The sequence below is a fragment of the Pogoniulus pusillus genome, chromosome 13 (assembly GCF_015220805.1).
Source record: "Pogoniulus pusillus isolate bPogPus1 chromosome 13, bPogPus1.pri, whole genome shotgun sequence".
NCBI lineage: Eukaryota > Metazoa > Chordata > Aves > Piciformes > Lybiidae > Pogoniulus > Pogoniulus pusillus.
The window spans coordinates 27679840-27700917 of record NC_087276.1 but is presented as its reverse complement, the minus strand read 5'-3'; the positions used below and the strand labels follow the sequence as shown (position 1 = coordinate 27700917).

The window sequence follows — 21078 nt, the reverse complement described above, 5'->3', positions numbered from 1 at the left end:
CCCCAGCCCCATAGAACCTGTCTCTCTTGGGCAAGTGACACCCCAGCCCCATAGAACCTGTCTCTCTTGGGCAAGTGACACCCCAGCCCCATAGAACCTGTCTCTCTTGGGCAAGTGACACCCCAGCCCCATAGAACCTGTCTCTCTTGGGCAAGTGACACCCCAGCCCCATAGAACCTGTCTCTCTTGGGCAAGTGACACCCCAGCCCCATAGAACCTGTCTCTCTTGGGCAAGTGGCACCCCAGCCCCATAGAACCTGTCTCTCTTGGGCAAGTGGCACCCCAGCCCCATAGAACCTGTCTCTCTTGGGCAAGTGGCACCCCAGCCCCATAGAACCTGTCTCTCTTGGGCAAGTGGCACCCCAGCCCCATAGAACCTGTCTCTCTTGGGCAAGTGGCACCCCAGCCCCATAGAACCTGTCTCTCTTGGGCAAGTGGCACCCCAGCCCCATAGAACCTGTCTCTCTTGGGCAAGTGGCACCCCAGCCCCATAGAACCTGTCTCTCTTGGGCAAGTGGCACCCCAGCCCCATAGAACCTGTCTCTCTTGGGCAAGTGACACCCCAGCCCCATAGAACCTGTCTCTCTTGGGCAAGTGACACCCCAGCCCCATAGAACCTGTCTCTCTTGGGCAAGTGACACCCCAGCCCCATAGAACCTGTCTCTCTTGGGCAAGTGGCACCCCAGCCCCATAGAACCTCTCTCTGTTGAGGTGGTGGCACCCCAGCCCCATAGATTCTGTCTCTGTTGGGCAAATGGTGACACCCCAGCCCCACAGAACCTGCTTCTGTTGGGCAAGTGACACCCCAGCCCCACAGAACCTGCTTCTGTTAGACAACTGGCATCCCAGCCCCACAGAACCTGTCTCTCTTGGGCAAGTGGCACCCCAGCCCCATAGAACCTCTCTCTGTTGGGCAAGTGGCATCCCAGCAAACTGTGCAAGGAAAGCAAACAAACACCCCACACACACAAATAAGACAAGAGTAAACATCCAAGAGAAAGGTAGCCCAAAGAAAAGAGAACAGAACCAACATTCCAACTACAGACTGACCAAGCCCAGCAGACTAACGAGGCCATATCAATATCCAGAGTGGCATTTAATTCTGCCATTTTGAGCAATAGCCTTCACTCCCCCTTTATCAACAGAAAATGCTAACTGCTGATGTATCCTTACATCAAGGCACTGAGGGGAGACAGATGGATTGGGGCAAGATGAAAGATTATGTCATCTTCTCCTCATAACATGGACAAACATCTGTTTGCATCTGGGAGATACTCTTTAAATGGTTACAGCAAACCAGAGAACAAGATTCTTAATCTAAGAGGTCATGCTAAAGAAAATTAACTTTCAATATTTAAGATCCTACATACTTTCTAAATCATTTCCACATATTTTCCTAAACAAGCAATTAATAACCCTGGAGTTGTTTAGCCTGGAGAAGAAGAGGCTCAGGGGTGAGCTCATTGATGTCTACAGCTACTTGAAGGGAGGCTGTAGCCAGGTGGGGTTGGTCTCTTCCCCCAGGCAAGCAGCAATAGAACAAGAGGACACAGTCTCAAGCTGTGCCAGGGGAGGTCTGTGCTGGATGTTAGGAGGAAGTTGTTGGCAGAGAGAGTGATTGGCATTGGAATGGGCTGCCCAGGGAGGTGGTGGAGTCACCGTCCCTGGAGGTGTTGAAGCAAAGCCTGGATGAGGCACTTAGTGCCATGGTCTGGTTGATTGGCCAGGGCTGGGTGCTAGGTTGGCCTGGCTGATCTTGGAGGTCTCTTCCAATCTGGCTGATTCTATAACACTAATGCATACATCAGAGGATTAAACTAGTAAAGCAAGGCTAAACAAATGCAGGGAGAGTCACAGTGGAATTCTAATGCAAGCAGTTTCCAACATCTATATTTTAATGTATATAAGGCATAGCTAATATTGGCAGCCTGGCAATCAGAAGAAAATCACCCTAAGCTGTCACTTCCTAGCAATTTTTAGGAGGGGGGGGGGGAAACCCCAAACAAGTCATTTTGATGGCTATAAATTAAGCTCCCCATCAGTTAAGAAAATAAATGAATGGAATAATAAAGGATTACAGAGTTTGTTTGCAAATCATCCACAACTCATTATTTCAACAGCAGGCTTTGGGATGAATTAGTGGCTTGTCAAATAAATAAATACACTTTCCACTGATAGCTTTACAGTATCTGCTTGATAGGTTTTGTAGCATGGATGCCTGGTTTGCATTCATTAAACATTCAAATTACTACCCCGGGTACCTGACTGCAAGCAGCAGCAGAGGCTGAATCCCAAGCGGCATTCCAAGCTATTCCACCAAGCTTGTGCCAAAACGTTTACCTCTACAGCTTAAACATAATTGTGTTAAATACTCTTTTTTTTTGGGGGGGGGGAGAGGGGTATCATTTGCTTTGCTGAGGTACTAGCTTAGAAACCCTTTATTGCTCTTTATGTTAACATCCAAATGGCTGAGCAGCAAAACCCTTTCCCGAGTCATTTTTGCCATTTTCCATTCAGTAATCAGACCTCACTGTTTGGGCACCTGCAGGCTGAGCCCTCTGTTGAAGGAAAACACCATGAGCCACTTGTTTGTTTGCCATTGTTTGTACTATCTGTATGGAATCTCAAAAATTAAATTCCTTTCCCACTGATTTTTGCCTTTAGCTGGGGGAAACGTCCACACCTCCTCCTCTTCCTCCTCCAACCATTTGCAAAGCTGAAGACAAGAAGGAACCAGCCCCTAACTGTATGAGCGTTAGCTCAAGCACCCTTCATCCACAAACAACAGGATTTGATTTATGAACATTGATTTCCTCTTAGTTACTGTAATTTGCCTTAAAGTTTACAATGTTTACTGGACTAAATTAAGCAGAAACAGGAAATTAATATTGCTTCCTATGGATTATGAATTTTAAGCCTTGCCTAATAGATGTTCAGCTCTGGAAGAATTTCTTAACCATCTGTACAAAGCCCTGCAGCTCTGAAAACAGCACTGGAGAAATAAGCTCTACCCCTAAGTTACAAGGTTAAGAGGCCCTTTGATACAGTAAGGGTAGAACTCAAACAGCCTTCACAAACAAAGCAACCACAACATGTTGTTCCCCATGTACAGTGCTGTAAGTGTCAGTAGTGCTGTTTCAGTAAGCTTCATGGCACCAAGGCAGCTGAAATTCTGAAGGAACCCAGAAACAGAAGCAAGACACAAGTAACTGCAAACAAGCACTGCTAATGCTTCTGTTATTTCAAGATGGTTGGCAAGATCATCAGGGTTTTTCTTCTGAGAAATGAAACAAGATTGAGTTGTCTCTGGCAGAGTCCATCAGGAAGTTTTTACTATGAAGTGAGTATCTAACTTCAGGCCACCAGGTCTAGATGGCATCTTTTAACTCTCTCTTCTTTATGCCCATGTTATCACAGAACCACAGAAACATGCAGGTTGGCAAAGCCCCTCAGGATCACCAAGCACAACCTATAACTCTACTCTACAAGATTCAACTTAAACCATAGCCCCAGGCACCACATCCAAACCACCTTTAAATACATCCAGGGTGGGCGACTCCACCACCTCCCTGGGCAGCTCATTCCAGTCACTGACCACTCTCTCCCTGAAAAACTCTTTACTAATGTCCAATCTAAACCTCCCCAGTTTCAGCTTGAGGCCATTCCCCCTTGTTCTGCCTCCAGTTACCTGTGAGAAGAGACCAGCAGCAGCCTTGTGCTAGTTTGAAGCTAGCTGGAATATTTTGGTGAGTAGAATTAGATGCTAGGCTGTGAAAAGGAAACAGTGGTGATGTCTGCTGCACTCATAGGCTTGCTGAGATGGATAAAGACAAGAACACAAATACAGATAACAGAGCTGCTCTCTGGCTCTGTCTGCATGCACTTCTCTCCCAAGCTGGCTGTGTAACTAATCCTTCTGAGTTTATTTTCCTAACCCCCGTGGCAAACCCTCCAAACTCACCTTGAACACAAGGCAAAGTCTAGGATAAGGTAGAGGGGTGGAAAGCAGGTGGAAGGGTGTTTGGGAGCCCCTCCTGGGGACTCTGGTTTCTGGGAGGGCTGTTGTGTTTCTGCATTACCTTTTTAACTTGTCTGTTTCTGTCTATAGCTGCAGAGATTGCAAATACCTGCTTGTATCTTGTGCTAAACTGTAACTATAAAGCTCCATTCTAATTTCCAGCTCAGCTGAGTCTAGTCTGGATGATTTTAAGGGCGGGGGGGAGAGCAGGTAACACCCAAACCATCACAAGCCTCTCCACAATGTCCCTCCTGGTAGTTGTAGACAACACTGAGGTCCCCCCTTAGCCTCCTCTTCCTCACACTAACCATTCCCAGCTCACTCAGTCATTCCTTGTAAGATGTATTCTCCAGGCCCTCCCCCAGCTTCACTGCCCTCCTCTGGACCTGCTCCAGCACCTCCACATCTCTCTTGTATTGCAGCGCCCCAAACTGAACACAACACTCAAGCTGTGGCCTCACCAAAGCTGAGTCCAAGGGGACAATCCCCAACCTGCTCCTGCTGACCACAGCATGTTTAATCCAATGCAAGATGCCATTGGCCTTCTTGGCCACCTGGGCACACTGCTGGCTCATATTCATCACCTGTCTACTGCAACCCCCATATCTCTTTCTGCCAGGCAGCTTTCCAGCCACACTGCCCCAAGCCTGTAGCATCGCTTGGGGTTGCTGTGACAATCCAAATGAATAAACTCAAACTAGCAGAAGGTTTAAGGTACAACCACGTTAGCAAATTCCAAAATCCTTTAAAAAGAAAAAAGAGAAAAGTAAAACTAATGCCCAGGCAGCTAAAAAAAAAAAAAAAACACCAAACCAAAATTACATTTAAAAAAATAAAACCACTTTAAAACTGTTTAAAATAGGAGTTTTATTGTCAAGCAGCTAAACCAAACAGTAACATGATGAAAGCCTGTCAGAAAAAAAAGCAGAAGGCTGAATGAAGTTGGAAATCTTATACTGCCCAGCTCCACTAGAGATGTGTCATTTAGAGCTGCGTGGTTCTAAGGCTGTACATGAAAACATTTCACATTGGTCTTGAATTGCTGGTTGCTGTTTCGTGTAAACAGAAGGCACTGAGTAGATGAAAATCAATAAAACATCAAGATTACTCTGAAAGGTCAAATTGTTCCAGGGGGGCGGGGGGGGGGGAAATAATGGGTTAGTGTTAGGTTGGTGAGAATTTTGGAAACAAATTTCAGGAAGGAATGATCAATGTACACTGAATTCACTCACTTAAGACACACTCCAAGCAGCCTGCCTGCAGCTCTATTACAAAATCAATTACAGATTTACATTTTCCACTTCAGAGGCTAAAATTGCTGTACTAGAATGGGGGAGGGGGGGAGGGGAGTAAATCACAGGAAACTTAATGAATCAATGAAACCTCTCTCTCCCCCACCAGAAGCAATGTGTTACATCGCTGTCTTTTGACTGACTTCATGGCATACGAGACTCCTTCAGAGAAACTGAAGTCTCCCCATCTTTCAGAGTGCAACAAAGGATAGTTTGCTTGAATTCAGTTACTGCATCAAAAGTCAATCACAGCTCATCACAAGCCAGTTGCCACCGTTCAGGAATCTGCGTAGATCTCCCAAGATTCCAGCTTATTTTAATGTAACAGAAATAACCTCAAAGGAAGTAAGGCTGTGGAATAAACACTCTCAGCAGTTGTCCTCATTTTTGTTCCAAATTCCTTCTTCTGAACAAGCCAGGCTGGGCACATCCCTGCTGCCTCAGAGTTCCTCCTGCTCTTCCCGTACACATGAAGCAATTATGCCTTGCCTGGCACCGTTGCGGCCAAGTTTCAACCTTGCATGGTACCACTGTGGCCAAGTTTCATGTCATCATGACTTCACTGCTTCACACAAAGCTGGGAGTGCACATGCTGAGTAACAATCCTAAACTGGTAGAAGAGCTAACTTCCATTAACCAGATCTGGAATAAAGTTCTGTAAGATCTGCCTAGCATCCTCCGTCCTCAGCACCCATTACAAACAAACAAATGTCATCTACTACCCTGTGCTTTTCTGCTATCAACAGTTACAGCTTAGAGAGCTGATGCAAAAAAAACCAGCCTGTCATAGACCTTAGAAGATGCTCCCTAAAACTGGAGCATGGCCTGTCATAGACCTTAGATGATGCTCCCTAAAACTGATGCCATAGACATGACTCGAATGACAGAATCAGTCAGAGTTGGAAGAGACAACAAAGATCATCCAGTTCCAACCCTCCTCCCATGGGCAGGGACACCCTACCCTAGAGCAGCCTGGCCACAGCCTCATCCAGCCTGGCCTTAAACACCTCCAGCCATGGGGCCTCAACCACCTCCCAGGCTCTCACCACTCTCATGCTGAACAACCTCCTCCTCACCTCCAGGCTGAACCTACCCATCTCCAGCTTCGCTCCATTCCCCCTAGTCCTGTCACTACCTGATAACTTAAAAAGCCAACCACTGACACCAGCTTCCATAACTCTATGAACTCTTGTGCCTGGTGGTGTTCCTTAACAGTATTAAGGATTCCTCTTTCCACTTTGTATTTGCACTCTTACAGTCTGCATAGCCAACAAGAACTCATTTAGGGGTTCCAAGAACTCATCATTTCTGTGACATCAGATGCCCCAAAAAGGCCCTGCCTGCTGGAGGCTTGCAGCCTGCTGGGGATTTTCTTCTACTTTTACATGAACTTATACAGATTGTCACAGGCAATACATTTTTAATTGTGACATTTCAATTTCACACTGGTTTATCCTGGAAATCTGTTTTCACTCAAACTGATTTGTGTGAATCTAAAGCTGATAATATAGACTCTACAAAGGGGGGAAAAAAAGAAACACTCCCTCTTATTTAAGCTGCAAATATCAGATTTTCCAGTTTTTGCCTTGATACCAAGAAACAATCCTTCCTTACTTAGGGAAATATCTGTTGAGTTCAGAACTGCAAGAATTTACAGACCTCTGAATAGCAACTGCCAAGAGGTTAGAGTTTTTCTGATATTATACTTCACTAAACTCTAAATGCAATAGCTTGGAACAGTTATGCAAAAAGGTCTCCAAAATGTTCTTGTCAAGGAGCTTAGATGAAGTTGAATAACAAAATCACACAGAATCACAGAATGTCAGGGGGTGGAAGGGACCTGGAAAGCTCATCCAGTCCACCCCCCCTGCCAGAGCAGGATCACCTAGACCAGATCACACAGGAACACATCCAGGCAGGTTTGGAATATCTCCAGGGAGAGACTCCACGACCCCCTGGGCAGCCTCTTCCAAGGTTCTGTCACCTTCACAGGCAAAAAAATCCTCCTCATATTTAAAGGAAACTTCACATGCCTCAGCTTCCACACACTGCCTCTTGTCCTGAGCTCCACTGAGCTATGTCATGGGGTCCAGAGCTCAGTGGAGCTCAGGACAAATGAAGTAAAAAGCAGCTTTCACATCTCTCTTACTTTAGGCCAGGAAACATTAAGAAAGCTTTTAAAATTCTGGCTTGAGACTGTGAGAGGGAGAAAAACCCCAAAAAGCCAACTTTGCCTTTCCTGGTCCACTTCCTAACAGTACCAAACCATTTCATATTTCTTTGATCCACATTTTACAGTAACCGTTCATGGTTTAGGTTGGAAGTGACCACAAAGCTCAACTCCACACCATAGGCAGGGACACCTCCCACTGGAACAGGTCGCTCAAGGCCTCATCTACCCTAGCCTTGAACACCTCCAGGGAGGCAGCATCCACAACCCCCTTGAGCAGCACAGCAGAATTCAATCATCCTGATTATGTATCATTTCCACCACAAAAAACAACTTCCAGCTCTGTGTTTCCACTTTGATAACATCTTGGCATCGCTGATTTCCCTCTCAGAACATTAAATCATAACATGCTCAATAACAAAGAGAGACTGCTGACACCTTCTGGCCACTTGACATTGCATCCAAAAACTCCAGAGGACTTCCAAGAAAACATCTTTCATCTTTTCCCAGCCACTCAGGATCACATGAAGACTTAAGCTACGTCTACACTGCCATATGACAGTTGCTTAAAGCTGTTTCCTTTGCCTTTCACCCACTTCTGTCTCTCACAGAAGCATCCAAAACAAATGTCTGCTCTTACTGCTGCAATCATAGCCAGGTTTGGCTTAATTAATCTTCTCAACTTCCACTCTATGTACACTGCATCCGAGGAATCACTGCAACTGCATCGAACAGGACATCCAGACTCAGCGCTGACTCTCTAAAGCCATTTGACATCACAGGTAACATTATATCCACATTTTATCAAATCAAAAACTGGGAAAAGATACCTGCAGGTTGCCTTTCTTTTTCTTTGATCTGCTTTCTGATTCCAGCTCCTCCTCTTGGGCCACAGGTTGCTTTAGCTTTTTTCTTTTTTCTGCCTTCTTTTCTTTTTCTTCTGCCTTCTTTTCTTTTTCTTCTGCCTTCTTTTCTTTTTTCTCTGCCTTCTTTTCTTTTTTCTCTGCCTTCTTTTCTTTTTTCTCTGCCTTCTTTTCTTTTTTCTCTGCCTTCTTTTCTTTTTTCTCTGCCTTCATTTTTGGCATTGCAAAACAAAGCTGACCTGTAATAGAAAACAAACTACAATTAGAACCTTCATATATATATACCTATATAATTTAAGTCTATATACAAGACTATCATTATAGCAGCATAAGAATTATTTATTTATGACTACTTCACTATGAAATCTGAGTCTGCATTGAATTCTGATCCAGTTTGGAGATTTTTCACCATGCTTCCTTTCGAGATACATTAAACTATTGTAAAGCTCAACTGTTATTCTCCTGCAGAAAACTCAACACCTATTGTACCCCGAGGTGATGGGGAAAATGCTTCACTGACCTTCCTGGTAGTAATTCCCCATAACTGATGCTGTGCTTTCAAACAGGTTAGAACACACCACATGGAACTGTTTGATCAATTGGCTGCCTCAGATAACACCAATCATCTCTCTCCTCCAAACACATCAGTGTGCCTGCTAGTCATCAACATGTGTGTGCATATACACATACCCCTACTTCACTAGTAAGCAGTTTTAAACTATCAGTTCTGCCTAACCTGCATGTTTTCTTGCTTGCATATAAACTAACATGGAAAAACTGTGCTCAAAGAACTTTGCCTCACAAATCTTATCTTCCTATTCTACCACAGGTTGAGTTGAATCTACTGATGATACTCAACACCATGCTGCCATCATGCCAGCTTCAAAACGAAAGTCCTGGCAGGAGCAAAGTAGCAATGGGATTGAGGTTCAGATTGTAACAAAAGGCTTCCTGTTCTGGTTGCTGCTTCTGGTTTTCAGGGATTTTTTTTTTGGGAGGGGTGGTCTCTTATGCCAGCAGGCTGCAGCCTGGGGGTTGAAGGGAGGTCACTGTCTTCTGACGCTGCTTCTGCGTTTTGCTGTGCTTTTCTGCACATAGGCTAAGGCTATTTATGCGTTGGACTATCTGATGCCCAGTAAAGCTCTTAACCCAGAGCTTGGAGGGTTTGTGTTACTTTCCCTCCCGTGTTGGGGAGGAGCTTGTGAGAACAGGCTGCGTTAACCCAGGACGCAGCCACACTTGTGCGACCGCTGCATGCGGCACTGGGGAGCCACCGTCTCGCCGGTTTCCCAACACAACCCTTTTACTGAGGGCTGAGTTAAGACCTTGTGACTAGAAAGGCTTTAAACCTGAGCTATATCTTCTCGAGTGCAGCCACATAAGAGAAAACAAACGCTCCTGACCCGGTTCCAGCACTACTCACCGGCTTCTCCGCAGTGCATGCCTGGCACCCAGCTCCCACTCTCTGAGGGGAGGGAGGGAAAGAAGCAGCACCGAGAGAGGAGCTAAGGGATGGTTGCGAAGGGAGGAAGGGAAGCAGCCCCTTAGCCACCATCACCACCACGCCTGTGTCCGAGCCACCCCAACCCTCACGCAACTCCCGGCCAGAAGGGGCAGGGAGACGACCAGGGTTACCTGCACTCCCCGCAGCTGTCACTGACCCGCGACAGTTGAGTGCCCACAGGCAGCCCTACACAGCGGACAAGACAGAACTCACAACCTCCCTTCCCCACACGCACCTCTCAGAGCCGCCTCTGCTCCACCTTTAACTGAGCCCCACGCTTGGCGCCGCAGCCCGCCCCCTCCCTCCCACTGGCTACCAGGAGAGAACGAAGGCATCTGGTTGGCTTTCGGCATGCCAATCTCTAACAACAGCCAATAAGAAGCCAGGCTCGCAATTAGCGCGCCCACCTGGAACACGTGTGCAGAGGTATGCTCGGCCGGCTTTGGAGGAACGCTTGACGTCATCTCGCTGCGCCGAGACGCGCCACGGCAAGAGGCCCCGCCCTCCGTGTTTGCTCCACCCACTCCCGGCTGCGTGGGCGGTTCCCGCCGGGTCCGCCCCGCCCCGCGCCGGCCGTGGGGGACAGCCGCGGCAGGCTGCCCGTACAGGCTGGGGTGCTGCAGGGCGCCCATGCCGGAGGTGCGGTGGTGATTCCTTCTGTGAGAAATACACAGAATCAGCCAGGTTGGAAGAGACCTCCGAGATCAGCCAGGCCAACCTAGCACCCAGCCCTGGCCAATCAACCAGGCCATGGCACTAAGTGCCTCAGCCAGGCTTGGCTTCAACACCTCCAGGGACGGCGACTCCACCACCTCCCTGGGCAGCCCATTCCAGTGCCAATCACTCTCTCTGTGAAGAACTTCCTCCTAACATCCAGCCTATACTTTCCCCGACACAACTTGAGACTGTGTCCCCTTGTTCTATTGCTGTTTGCCTGGGAGAAGAGGCCACCCCCCAGCTGGCTACAGCCTCCCTTCAGGTAGTTGTAGACAGCAATGAGTTCTGCCCTGAGCCTCCTCTGCTGCAGGCTGCACACCCCCAGCTCCCTCAGCCTCTCCTCACAGGGCTGTGCTCCAGGCCCCTCACCAGCTTTGTTGCCCTTCTCTGGACACCTTCCAGCACCTCAACATCTCTCTTGAATTGAGGAGCTCAGAACTGGACACAGCACTCAAGGTGTGGCCTGAGCAGTGCTGAGCACAGGGGCAGAATAACCTCCCTTGTCCTGCTGGCCACACTGTTCCTGATGCAGGCCAGGATGCCATTGGCTCTCTTGGCCACCTGGGCACACTGCTGCCTCATCTTCAGCCTGATATGTTTGATCCAATCAATTCGTGGCAAGAGGCCACAGACAGGGAGGAAGGGGGGTTCAGAGTATACACTTGGATTAAGATAACAGCAATAAATAATTAGAAGCTAGAAAGGTTGGTGGAGGAGGGAGGCAGGAGGAAGAGACAGCCTTTGTGCATGAGCAAACCGAGGAAGAGTCATACAAAGGACACTGCTAGTTTGGAGTTCAAGGAAAGGCCACTTGAGGAAGACCCCTTACTTCATCACTGAAAGACCACCAGAGGGACCACCGGATAAAAAGAGACATGCATGGAAGAGACACCTCCCATTCTTGGAACTGATAAGGAAAACCCAACCTTTTCTTAGAATTAGTAATGAATATGTAATAGAATAGGATATAAAAAGAGAAGACCGAAAACAAAAGGTGTGCGTTAGGGTAGAGCAGAGTCTCCCCACGCACCCAGGCCTGTATCATAGAATCAACCAGGTTGGAAGAGACCTCCAAGATCAGCCAGGCCAACCTAGCACCCAGCCCTGGCCAATCAACCAGACCATGGCACTAAGTGCCTCATCCAGGCTTTGCTTCAACACCTCCAGGCACAGCAACTCCACCACCTCCCTGGGCAGCCCATTCCAATGCCAATCACTCTCTCTGACAACAACTTCCTCCTAACATCCAGCCCACAACTTGAGACTGTACATTGCTTGATTCCTGCAACTCTATTAAAGCCTTGTTCTGCATGAACACAAGTTTATGCCTGTTATTTATGACACTTCTAGCCAGCAGATCCCAAAGCCTCCGTGCCGCAGACAGCCTTCCCTGCTGTCCCCAGTGGCTATGGGAGAACACGCGGGGAAGAGCCAAACGCTGCGGTTTGAGGGAAGGAGAAAACATCTCTTAGGACAGGGTTTCCAGGGAATAAATTGCTTCCCATGTTTTCGTTTTCTATAAATACAATATACACAAAAGTTTCTGCTTTCCCTCGGTAATTTAAGGAGTTTTAAGGACTATTTGCTGCAAATACAGGCACAGAAGTGGCTGGGTTTTGACAACGACTTTAAGGTTGATCCTAGTAGCAGCTGAGATGCTGGTAGCGGTAGCAGACGGCTGGTGACAACAAGGTGACCTCATTGCTGTCTACAACTACCTGAAGGGACATTGTAGCCAGGTGGGGTTGGTCTCTTCTCCCAGGCAACCAGCAATAGAACAAGGGGACACAGTCTCAAGTTGTGCCAGGGCAGGTCTGGGCTGGGTGTTAGGAGGAAGTTGTTGGCAGAGAGAGTGATTGGCATTGGAATGGGCTGCCCAGGGAGATGGTGGAGTCGCTGTGCCTGGAGGTGTTGAAACAAAGCCTGGATGAGGCACTTAGTGCCATGGTGTGGTTGACTGGCTAGGGCTGGGGGATAGGTTGGTCTGGATGATCTTGGAGGCCCCTTCCAACTTGGTTGATTCTATGATTGCAAGCACCCTCACACATCTATCCACACCAGGTCATGCTTTGTGCCATTCCTCTCCTTCCACCCTTCCCCCCACACCGCAGGCTGCAAATCCTGTCCCACACCTGTCGCTTCTCAGCTCTGGTCTGTTACCTCATGGTCAGCACTTGATGTTCTGCAGTGAAAACACCTTTCTACAGCACCAGTGGGGTGCACATGAGAGGTTATATATTACATCTGCAATATATAATATGCATCAGGAATGGTGTGGTCAGCAGGAGCAGGGAGGTCATTCGGCCCCTGAACTCTGTGCTGGTTAGACCACACCTTGAGTCCTGTGTTCAGCTCTGGCCCCCTCAATTTAAGAAGGACATTGAGATGCTTGAACATGTCTAGAGAAGGGCAACGAGGCTGGGGAGAGGCCTCAAGCACAAGCCCTACGAGGAGAGGCTGAGGGAGCTGGGATTGGTTAGCCTGGAGGAGGCTCAGGTGAGACCTTATTGCTGTCTACAACTACCTGAAGGGTGGTTGTAGCCAGGAGGAGGTTGCTCTCTTCTCTCAGGTGGCCAGCACCAGAACGAGAGGACACAGCCTCAAGCTGCTCCAGGGGAAATTTAGGCTGGAGGTGAGGAGAAAGTTCTTCACTGAGAGAGTCATTGGACACTGGAATGGGCTGCCCGGGGAGGTGGTGGAGTCGCCGTCCCTGGAGCTGTTCAAGGCAGGATTGGATGTGGCACTTGGTGCCATGGTCTGGCCTTGAGCTCTGTGGTAAGAGGTTGGACTTGATGATCTGTGAGGTCTCTTCCAACCTTGGTGATACTGTGATATAAATACGTTATAGATAGGCATATGTATTATATATACATGATAGATATATGACAGTGCTGTAGCACTAGGGCTGAGTTACAGCTTTAGAGCACAGGCTAACAGGCCCTGGGACCTAAAATCAGAGATGCAATTTAAGCAAACAGGGAAGACATGTTTTGTATGTTTAGACCTCCTGAAGTAATAATTGCTTTATTACACAACCTATTGTGACATCCTGTGGTTAAGCACAGTATTACAGATACTCTCAAATCACAATTGTGATCACGGACGCATAAAATTAGGCTAGATGAAAGCAGCAGTGGTAGCTCCTCTGCCTGCATTATGCATTCAGAATATAGGATAGCACAGATATTTTGTTCTATGCTGGCTGTAAATTTCATTATCTCTGCCCTTTCTGATGAAAGGCCTGCAACTCAATCTATCAATGGTTTACATGCTAGCCCTGTGAGGAACCATAAATCCACCTTTCCTCTTTAGGCAGTGTTTGTACTCTAAGAATTAAGCCTCTTGGAAGAGAAAGAAGAGACATATAAGAGGCTGCACCACTGCAGAACAGACATCAAGGGTGTATAAATAGCATATGCACTAACTGCACTTAGGCACACATCTCTTGCAGCATTAAAGATTATTTTTCCCAGGTCAAGGAACACAGCATCCTCTGCCACACAAACTGCTCAGCCTCCCACCTCAGCAGAACACCACCAGGCACTCACAGCTGCAGTGACTGCAATTACCCTTCAGTTAGTCCTAACCCAACACCCCAGCTCGCTAGCCCCAGTGTGCAGAGGAATGGCTCCAATGACACATGAAATTGAGGTCTTGACCCCCCTGACATCATCAGTAAGCCTTGGCATTTTTCCTCACAATTAGCTGGATGAGAGGTCTCCTCAGATCCCAGCTGGGGAATTAGCATTGTTCATTAACAGCACATTTCCATTTCATCAGCCTACAATATTTCAGGCCTCAAGCTAAGCAGCTGGATATTCATGCAGTTTTAAAAAGCCAAGATAGCTGATCAGGATAATAGATAGATCATATCTGCTATGTCTTCTCTTGTTTGGAAAGACAGGCTGAGTTGCCTCCCTAGACAGCACTGTATTTTGGCCCCATGCCTTTTACATGAGACAGTTAATTCTATTTTCCCTGCCTTTCCCCCACCAGCTAAGGAAGATACCCATGCAAATCAAGATTGCCATCAAAGGGGCAATAAATTGTGAGAAATGACACTGTGTATGCCTCCATGAGCACTAGCTTTCAGTGACTTGCTTAAGGTGAGCCTAGAAAAACTAGGTATGGCTTTATAAATCAAACACTTGCAAGGATATTCAGAACCCCAGAGGCAGCTTATACAAAACTTGCTTCATGCTCATGTTTCATCAAGCAGAATGCTAAACTGTGTGCCAGTTCACTTCCAAAAAGACTGAGATGAACAGTAGTTGGTAGTTCAGACTTAAACCTTAGTCTCACACTTCAGACAGTACAACACAGCCAGCTTTAATTTATCCTGATTTTAATTGTCCTCCTACCACCACACCCCAATTCCCTTCGTCAAGTATTTTTCAGTGAGTTCTTATTCCAAATATAGGAGCAAATAAAGATGGCTTGGAAAGACTGACAGTTTATTGAATGCATAAACCATTAGGATACAAAAATAACTTAACAGCATAGAAAAATAAATCACATGAAGAGCTATAGAAAAAAACACAACTTTGAAGTAGACAGAGGTTTGATCCAGATGTGAAAAGCCTCTATCTGGATCTGAAAGACAAAAGAAAACACTGTAAGGGTTATGCAACTAAAACTCGCAGTCACAAGGGGGTACAACATCCCTGGAGGTGTTCAAGTAAAGACTGGATGAGGCATTTAGTGGCATGGTCTAGATGACTGGATAGAGCTGGGTGATAGGTTGGACTAGATGATCTAGGAGGTTTCTTCCAACCTGGTTGATCCTATACAGAACACAGCAGGGGAAGGGCATGTGCCACACTAATTCAGGTGCTCCCTATGCTTTCCTCAGTATTCCAGTGACACTATTTCACTAGGAGCTGGACCAAGCCTCACAGAGAGCAGGTGGGAAACCAACCTGCTGCTGCAATTTGCTGTGCTAATGCTTGTGTCTATATGGTTATTTTAATCACTGCAGGTCGAAAGGAGAATTTACTTGTGCTGTCAGAACCACTCGACTGCATTGCAATGCCAGTTAAAAGGTCAACTACCAGGTCTAGAGCAGTTAGAGGCATGACGGTGGCACTCCTACACCGTGTTGACACAAGGCTATTTTAAAACAGTGTTTGCCTTTTCTCCTTCTACAGCTTTTACCTGTTGTGCTGAAGGCTCCCATTAGATGGCACTCCAATGGCTCCCGCCGACTTGAAGGCAGCTTGAGAGGCTCTCATCAGGGCTGCATACCTACAAAGAAATAAAACCAGGCTCAGCACACTGCCAGTAGTTTCACTCTTCCATCCAGTTTAATTATCTGCATCCATCACACGAGTCTTTCTACTGCACAGAACACTGGAGTTTACCTTTCTTGACTGCTCCTCCAAATGGATTCATAGAATCAACCAGGTTGGAAGAGACCTCCAAGCTCATCCAGTCCAATCACCCAGCCCTGTCCAATCAACTAGACCATGGCACTAAGTGCCCCATCCAGGCTTTGCTTCAACACCTCCAGGGATGGTGACTCCACCACCTCCCTGGGCAGCCCATTCCAATGCCAATCACTCTCTCTGCCAACAACTTCCTCCTAACATCCAGCCTGTACCTCAACTTGAGACTGTCCCCTTGTTCTGTTGCTGGTTGCCTGGCAGAAGAGACCAACCCCCACCTGGCTACAGCCTCCCTGCCACAAAACCCATGTTGTAGTCAGCCAATATATTTGTTCTCACTGACTGCCAGGTGACCACTCCTGCCTTGCCAGGCACTCACATTCTGGGCTGTAAAATCACAGCCATGCAATATAGCAGTTCTGCCAGATCTTTCCTAAATGTGGCTTCTGGATCTCATGCAGCCTGTGGGGTTGCCACATTCAGGAACAAATGGACAATGGAACTCACATTAAAATTGCATGTCTAAAGACAGGGCTTCTGAAATAAGCTGTTAGTTAACTTGGATATTTAACCAGCTAGACATAAGGTGTGAAAGATGCTAAATAGATCACAGACTTCCCTATCTGTTTGATCTAGGTTTGTGATATTAAATGGATAAATATCCCACACATGTCATTTTTCAGCTCACAGCAGCTCTTGCCAGGTCACTATTGATGTCCAGAGCATTCAAACACAAGTGGTAGCAGCCCATCTGCAAAACCTTGCCATTAGGTCATCCTGCTCTGGCAGGGAGGTTGGATTAGATGATCTTTAGAGGTCCCTTCCAGCCCTGACATTCTGTGGTTCTATGATTTTTATTAAAACCAAGTTTAAGCTTGGCCTGGCAAAGTATTGATTGCTCTTGGTTGTTTCAAAAGACTGGGCAGAACGTTAGGACTCTAGGATTTAGAGCCAGATCTCAAAGGGTACTTGAGTTGGTCAGTGCATATTCTCAATTGGGAGAGACTGACAAGTAGGCTTGGAAGAATTTTAGGAGCACATCTGGCAGCCTTTTAACTCAGCTCATACACTTTCAGGAATGAAGTCTGAGATAAAGAGGAAATAGGAGATATTTTATGGCCAAAAGTGACAAAAACGTTTACACAACTCCCTAACTGAGCTCTCCACCAACTCCTGACACTAGCTGAAACTTCAGCTCAAGCTCAGAAGTATTATAAATGCTGCTTACCCTGCTTTGGAGGTGGGATGGCTGCTCCCTCTGCAGTTGTGATCCAGTGGATGCCGATGTTTTATGCAGAAGTTGCCACCACACTGCTCACAAACTACCTTCATCATCTCTTTCCTCTTGCAGCCTGGCTTTAGACATTTGTTGGTGAAGATCTGCATAAAAGACATTAAGCTGGCAGCCCTTGCTTGCCTCCTGTGATCAGCTCCCCAACTCAGGGCCAAGCTGAAGCACAAAGAAGGTAAAACAGAGCAAGTGCCCAACTGTTTCTGCTCTCATAAGATCTACAGTCCCAAGAATTATGTAGACAGTTTGGATTTCAAGAGCAGCTTCCTTACCCTCTGCTGTGATGGGTTGTACTTGCAGTCCTTATCCATGTGGGCTCCAACCACAATATCTGGTATTTCCCCCTTCTGTACTGGAATGGGTGCATGACAGAGAGGACACACTGGAACCTGCACATTCTAAGAACACACAACACAGGTTAGCTTAATTATCTTCTGTCCTCACCCTTCTCTTACCCATGGGCAATAGAAGCCTATTCACAGGTGGTTCCTCTTCTACTTGATTAACAGTGCTTTTAGGGATACTTCATGAAGGTAACAGCAGATCATTAGCCAAACAAGTCAGACATGCTTTGCCAAAGTCTGGCCCCACTTACTCTATTTCTTCTATGGTTTAAATATTTGCTGTCTTTCAACTTAAAGGACTGGGGTTGCAGGAAGTTTTAGGCCACAGCACACTGCTTAAAGAAACCACTCCTCTCTGGGAAAAGGCAGTTTAAGTGAGGGCAACTAGAATTTACCAGCACTGACCTCTGAAATGTTATGATTCCACATATTTGAAGTTCAACCATGTCATTAACTTACATTTTGCAGTTCTCCCACTCCCTTCTACTGAAGTCACAGTTCATGTTTCAGAGCAGCCTTTTACATGACTTGGCAATTCTGCAGAGTGAATTACTGAGTCTTGGGTAGGAACTTACTTTTTTGTAGGCAAAGCCACACTTGTGGTCATCGTAACGGATGTGATCTTTACAGAAGACTTCCCCACAAGCATCACATTTCAAAGGCAGGAAATCTGGGAGAGGAATGGAGAAAAAGGATTCTCACCACACAAAGCTTACACCTGCAACAGCACACACAATTGGCTACAAATAAATTCCAGGGCAAACCATTTTTGTCTAGTCACACTACATATTTTTTCTGGAGAAACAACCTCATTTTCCACGGATGTTAAAACTACAACAAGTGATAAGCTCTCTCCCTTTTTAATCCACACTGGCACAAGCCACAAGCCTCGGGAGCTCCTCAAATGCAGAACTTTATTGAGGCACTGGTCAGGCACTAGGAGTTGAAACAAACACGAAGCCCAGACTCAGAAAAACACATCTTTTTTGTTCCTTCTAAAAACCCGCTCCTGAACAGGTTAACAACACGCCAGAGCAAAACACACGGGGCTCAACCCTTCCTCTTTACTAGACCAGTTGAAGAAGTGTTACAGAGGCAGCAGCACTGGTACCTGCTACTAAGCACAGCATCAGCCTCCTCGTACAGACTCAGGATACGGGATTTGTGTCGCCCCCCGCCCACTAAGCAAGCTTTTCTCCCTTACGAGTGCCACTCGAATGGGTGTTGCCCGGTGATGCCACGCACGCCACGGCGAGCCGGTGCCCGCCGACGGCTTCCCTCCCGACAGCACAGGAGCTCCCAACCGTAGCCGCTCTTACCCAGCTGCTTGCAAGTGCGCTCCGAGCAGTGCTCTCCCAGCTCCGGGAACTCCATGGCCGCAGGACCCCCGCACCCAGCATCCCCGCGCAGTTACCGCCGCCGCTTTTATACACCTGCCGCTGACTCACCCACGTGCTGAGTCACGCTGCCGCCCGCTCCGGCCGCCACGGATGACGTCACGCAGGCCGAGCCAATGGCGAGCCCCGCGCTCCGTCGCTGGCTGTGTACGTTCTAGCGGGTGGCCAATCAGTGGCCAGGGGGCGTGCTGAGTCATGCTGCGGGGCGGGGCGGTGACGAGGCAGATCGGGCATGGGCATGACGAGGCTGGGGAAGAGTCTGGAGCGTACATCTATGGGGAGCAGCTGGGGGAGCTGGGGGTGTTTGCTCTGGGGAGGAGGAGGCTCAGCGGCGACTTCATGGCTCTGCACTCCCTGAAAGGCAGCTGCAGCGGTGATGAGGGTGGGTCCCTTTTCCCTAGCATCAACTGAGGAGAGCAAGAAAAAGTGGCCTCATTATGTCAGGGGAAGGGTTTGGTTGGACATTAGCAGAAGTCTTCTCATGGCAACGTTTGCCAAACCTAGAAACAGGCTGCCCAGTGCAGTGGTGGAGTCACCATCTTTGGAGGAGTTTGAAAGACATAAAGATGTGGCGCTGAGGGATGTAGCTTAGTGGTGGGCTTGGCAGTACCGAGTTGACAGTTGGACCTGGTAATCTTAAAGGTCTTTTCCAAATAAAACAATTCTATGATCTTGTGATAGGGACAACCATGAGGATGAGCATGGGGGTGGAGGAACAGGAAGAAAAGGCAAAATAGCATGGGGCAGGGTATGGAGATGACTTTAAGGTAGGGAGGAGAGAGGAGGTGATGATGAAGACAAAGACCTCTCCAGCTGCGTTAGGGGACTGTGTCCACATGATGTGCTGCTGTGCATACCCTCTTGTCCAAGCACATGAAGGGAGTGCCAGGCTGTCTTGGTCAGAGACAAGTCAATGGAATAAGAATTTTCTTAACTGGCCAGGGGTTTTTTTAACTGCTTATTTCACTTTAACAAGCCACCTCAAGATCAAGATGTAGGTTAGAAATGTTGATTGTTGAATGTGTGTAACAGTGCTGGATTCATACAGAGGAGGTGAGGACTATTGATTTAATGACATTTGCTAGGGGATTGAGAAATGGCTGAACATGGTTCTGCCCCAGCTCTCACCAGAAAACACCTGACTTTCTTCTGTAGTACATGATCAGATGCTGAGTGCAGCCATGAGATCAAAGAAAAGCTTTAGGAGGGCATGTGGTGACTGACTGCAAAGGCCAATTTGTGCTGTCAAAGTCTGGGAATGGCATGTGCCACTCATCTGTCTTCCACGTCACTTGGCCACATGGCATTCATATGATCCCTGCTGTGCATGCCAGCTTACAGCCAGCCACACAGGGCCTCCTGACAGCACAATTCTGCTAGATTGCCATGTCATGAGCCAGACTCTCCTCCCACACCTTCCCATGCATATTAATTTTCCTCCTGGACTCATCAAATGGCCAAAGGCCCTCATTTAGAGCCCTTCCTCCAAAGAACTGTGATGATGGAGTACTGCAGTCTGCTGCAGGTTTTTGGTTTGGCAGGTGCAAACTCTTGATTTTATCTGTGCTGTGGTGCTTGCTATGTGGGGTCTTCTTGGACAGCCGTGCCACATCCATGCTGGTTGGTTTTGACTGTTGGGGAGTGATAAGAATCATAGAATCAACCAGGTTGGAAGAGACCTCCAAGATCATCCAGGCCAACCTAGCACCCAGCCCTGGCCAATCAACCAGACCACGGCACTAAGTGCCTCAGCCAGGCTTTTCTTGAACACCTCCAGCAATGACAACTCCACCACCACACTGGGCAGCCCATTCCAATGCCAACCACTCTCTCTGGCAAGAACTTCCTCCTAACATCCAGCCTAGACCTCCCCTGACACAACTTGACACTCTGTCCCCTTGCTCTGTTACTGTTTGCCTGGCAGCAGAGCCCAAACCCACCTGGCTGCAGCCTCCCTTCAGGTAGTTGTAGACAGCAATGAGGTCATCCCTGAGCCTCCTCTTCTGCAGGCTGCACACCCCCAGCTCCCTCAGCCTCTCCTTACAGGGCTTGTGAAGAAGGAAACAGCAAAACTCATCCAAATACAAACAGTAACAGA

The 21078-nt window shown here is 47.5% G+C and overlaps 2 protein-coding genes across 3 annotated transcripts in view; both read right to left on the bottom strand.

Annotated features, from left to right (window-relative positions):
• The window catches only part of C13H7orf50 (chromosome 13 C7orf50 homolog), a 191610-nt gene extending 183001 nt beyond the window's left edge, over window positions 1-8609 (bottom strand). Inside the window, exon 1 of the mRNA XM_064153713.1 lies at window positions 8311-8609. Coding sequence (XP_064009783.1) covers window positions 8311-8565 — 255 coding nt within the window. The 5' untranslated portion in view covers window positions 8566-8609. The remainder of the gene's footprint in view (window positions 1-8310) is intronic.
• Window positions 8610-15001: 6392 nt separating this feature from the next.
• On the bottom strand, window positions 15002-19010 carry ZFAND2A (zinc finger AN1-type containing 2A). 2 transcript variants are annotated; one of them, XM_064153707.1, is made up of 6 exons: window positions 18903-19010; window positions 18159-18253; window positions 17512-17637; window positions 17177-17328; window positions 15719-15808; window positions 15002-15157 (listed from the first exon to the last, which is right to left on the bottom strand). In XM_064153707.1, exons 1-6 carry the CDS (start codon window positions 18955-18957, stop codon window positions 15148-15150), a joined length of 528 nt encoding a protein of 175 aa, XP_064009777.1. In that variant the 5' UTR covers window positions 18958-19010; the 3' UTR covers window positions 15002-15147. The 2 variants fall into 2 exon arrangements, with proteins under 2 accessions (XP_064009777.1, XP_064009778.1); XM_064153708.1 differs by lacking the exons at window positions 15002-15157; window positions 15719-15808 and having other exon boundaries at window positions 17173-17328.
• Window positions 19011-21078: the final 2068 nt, after the last annotated feature.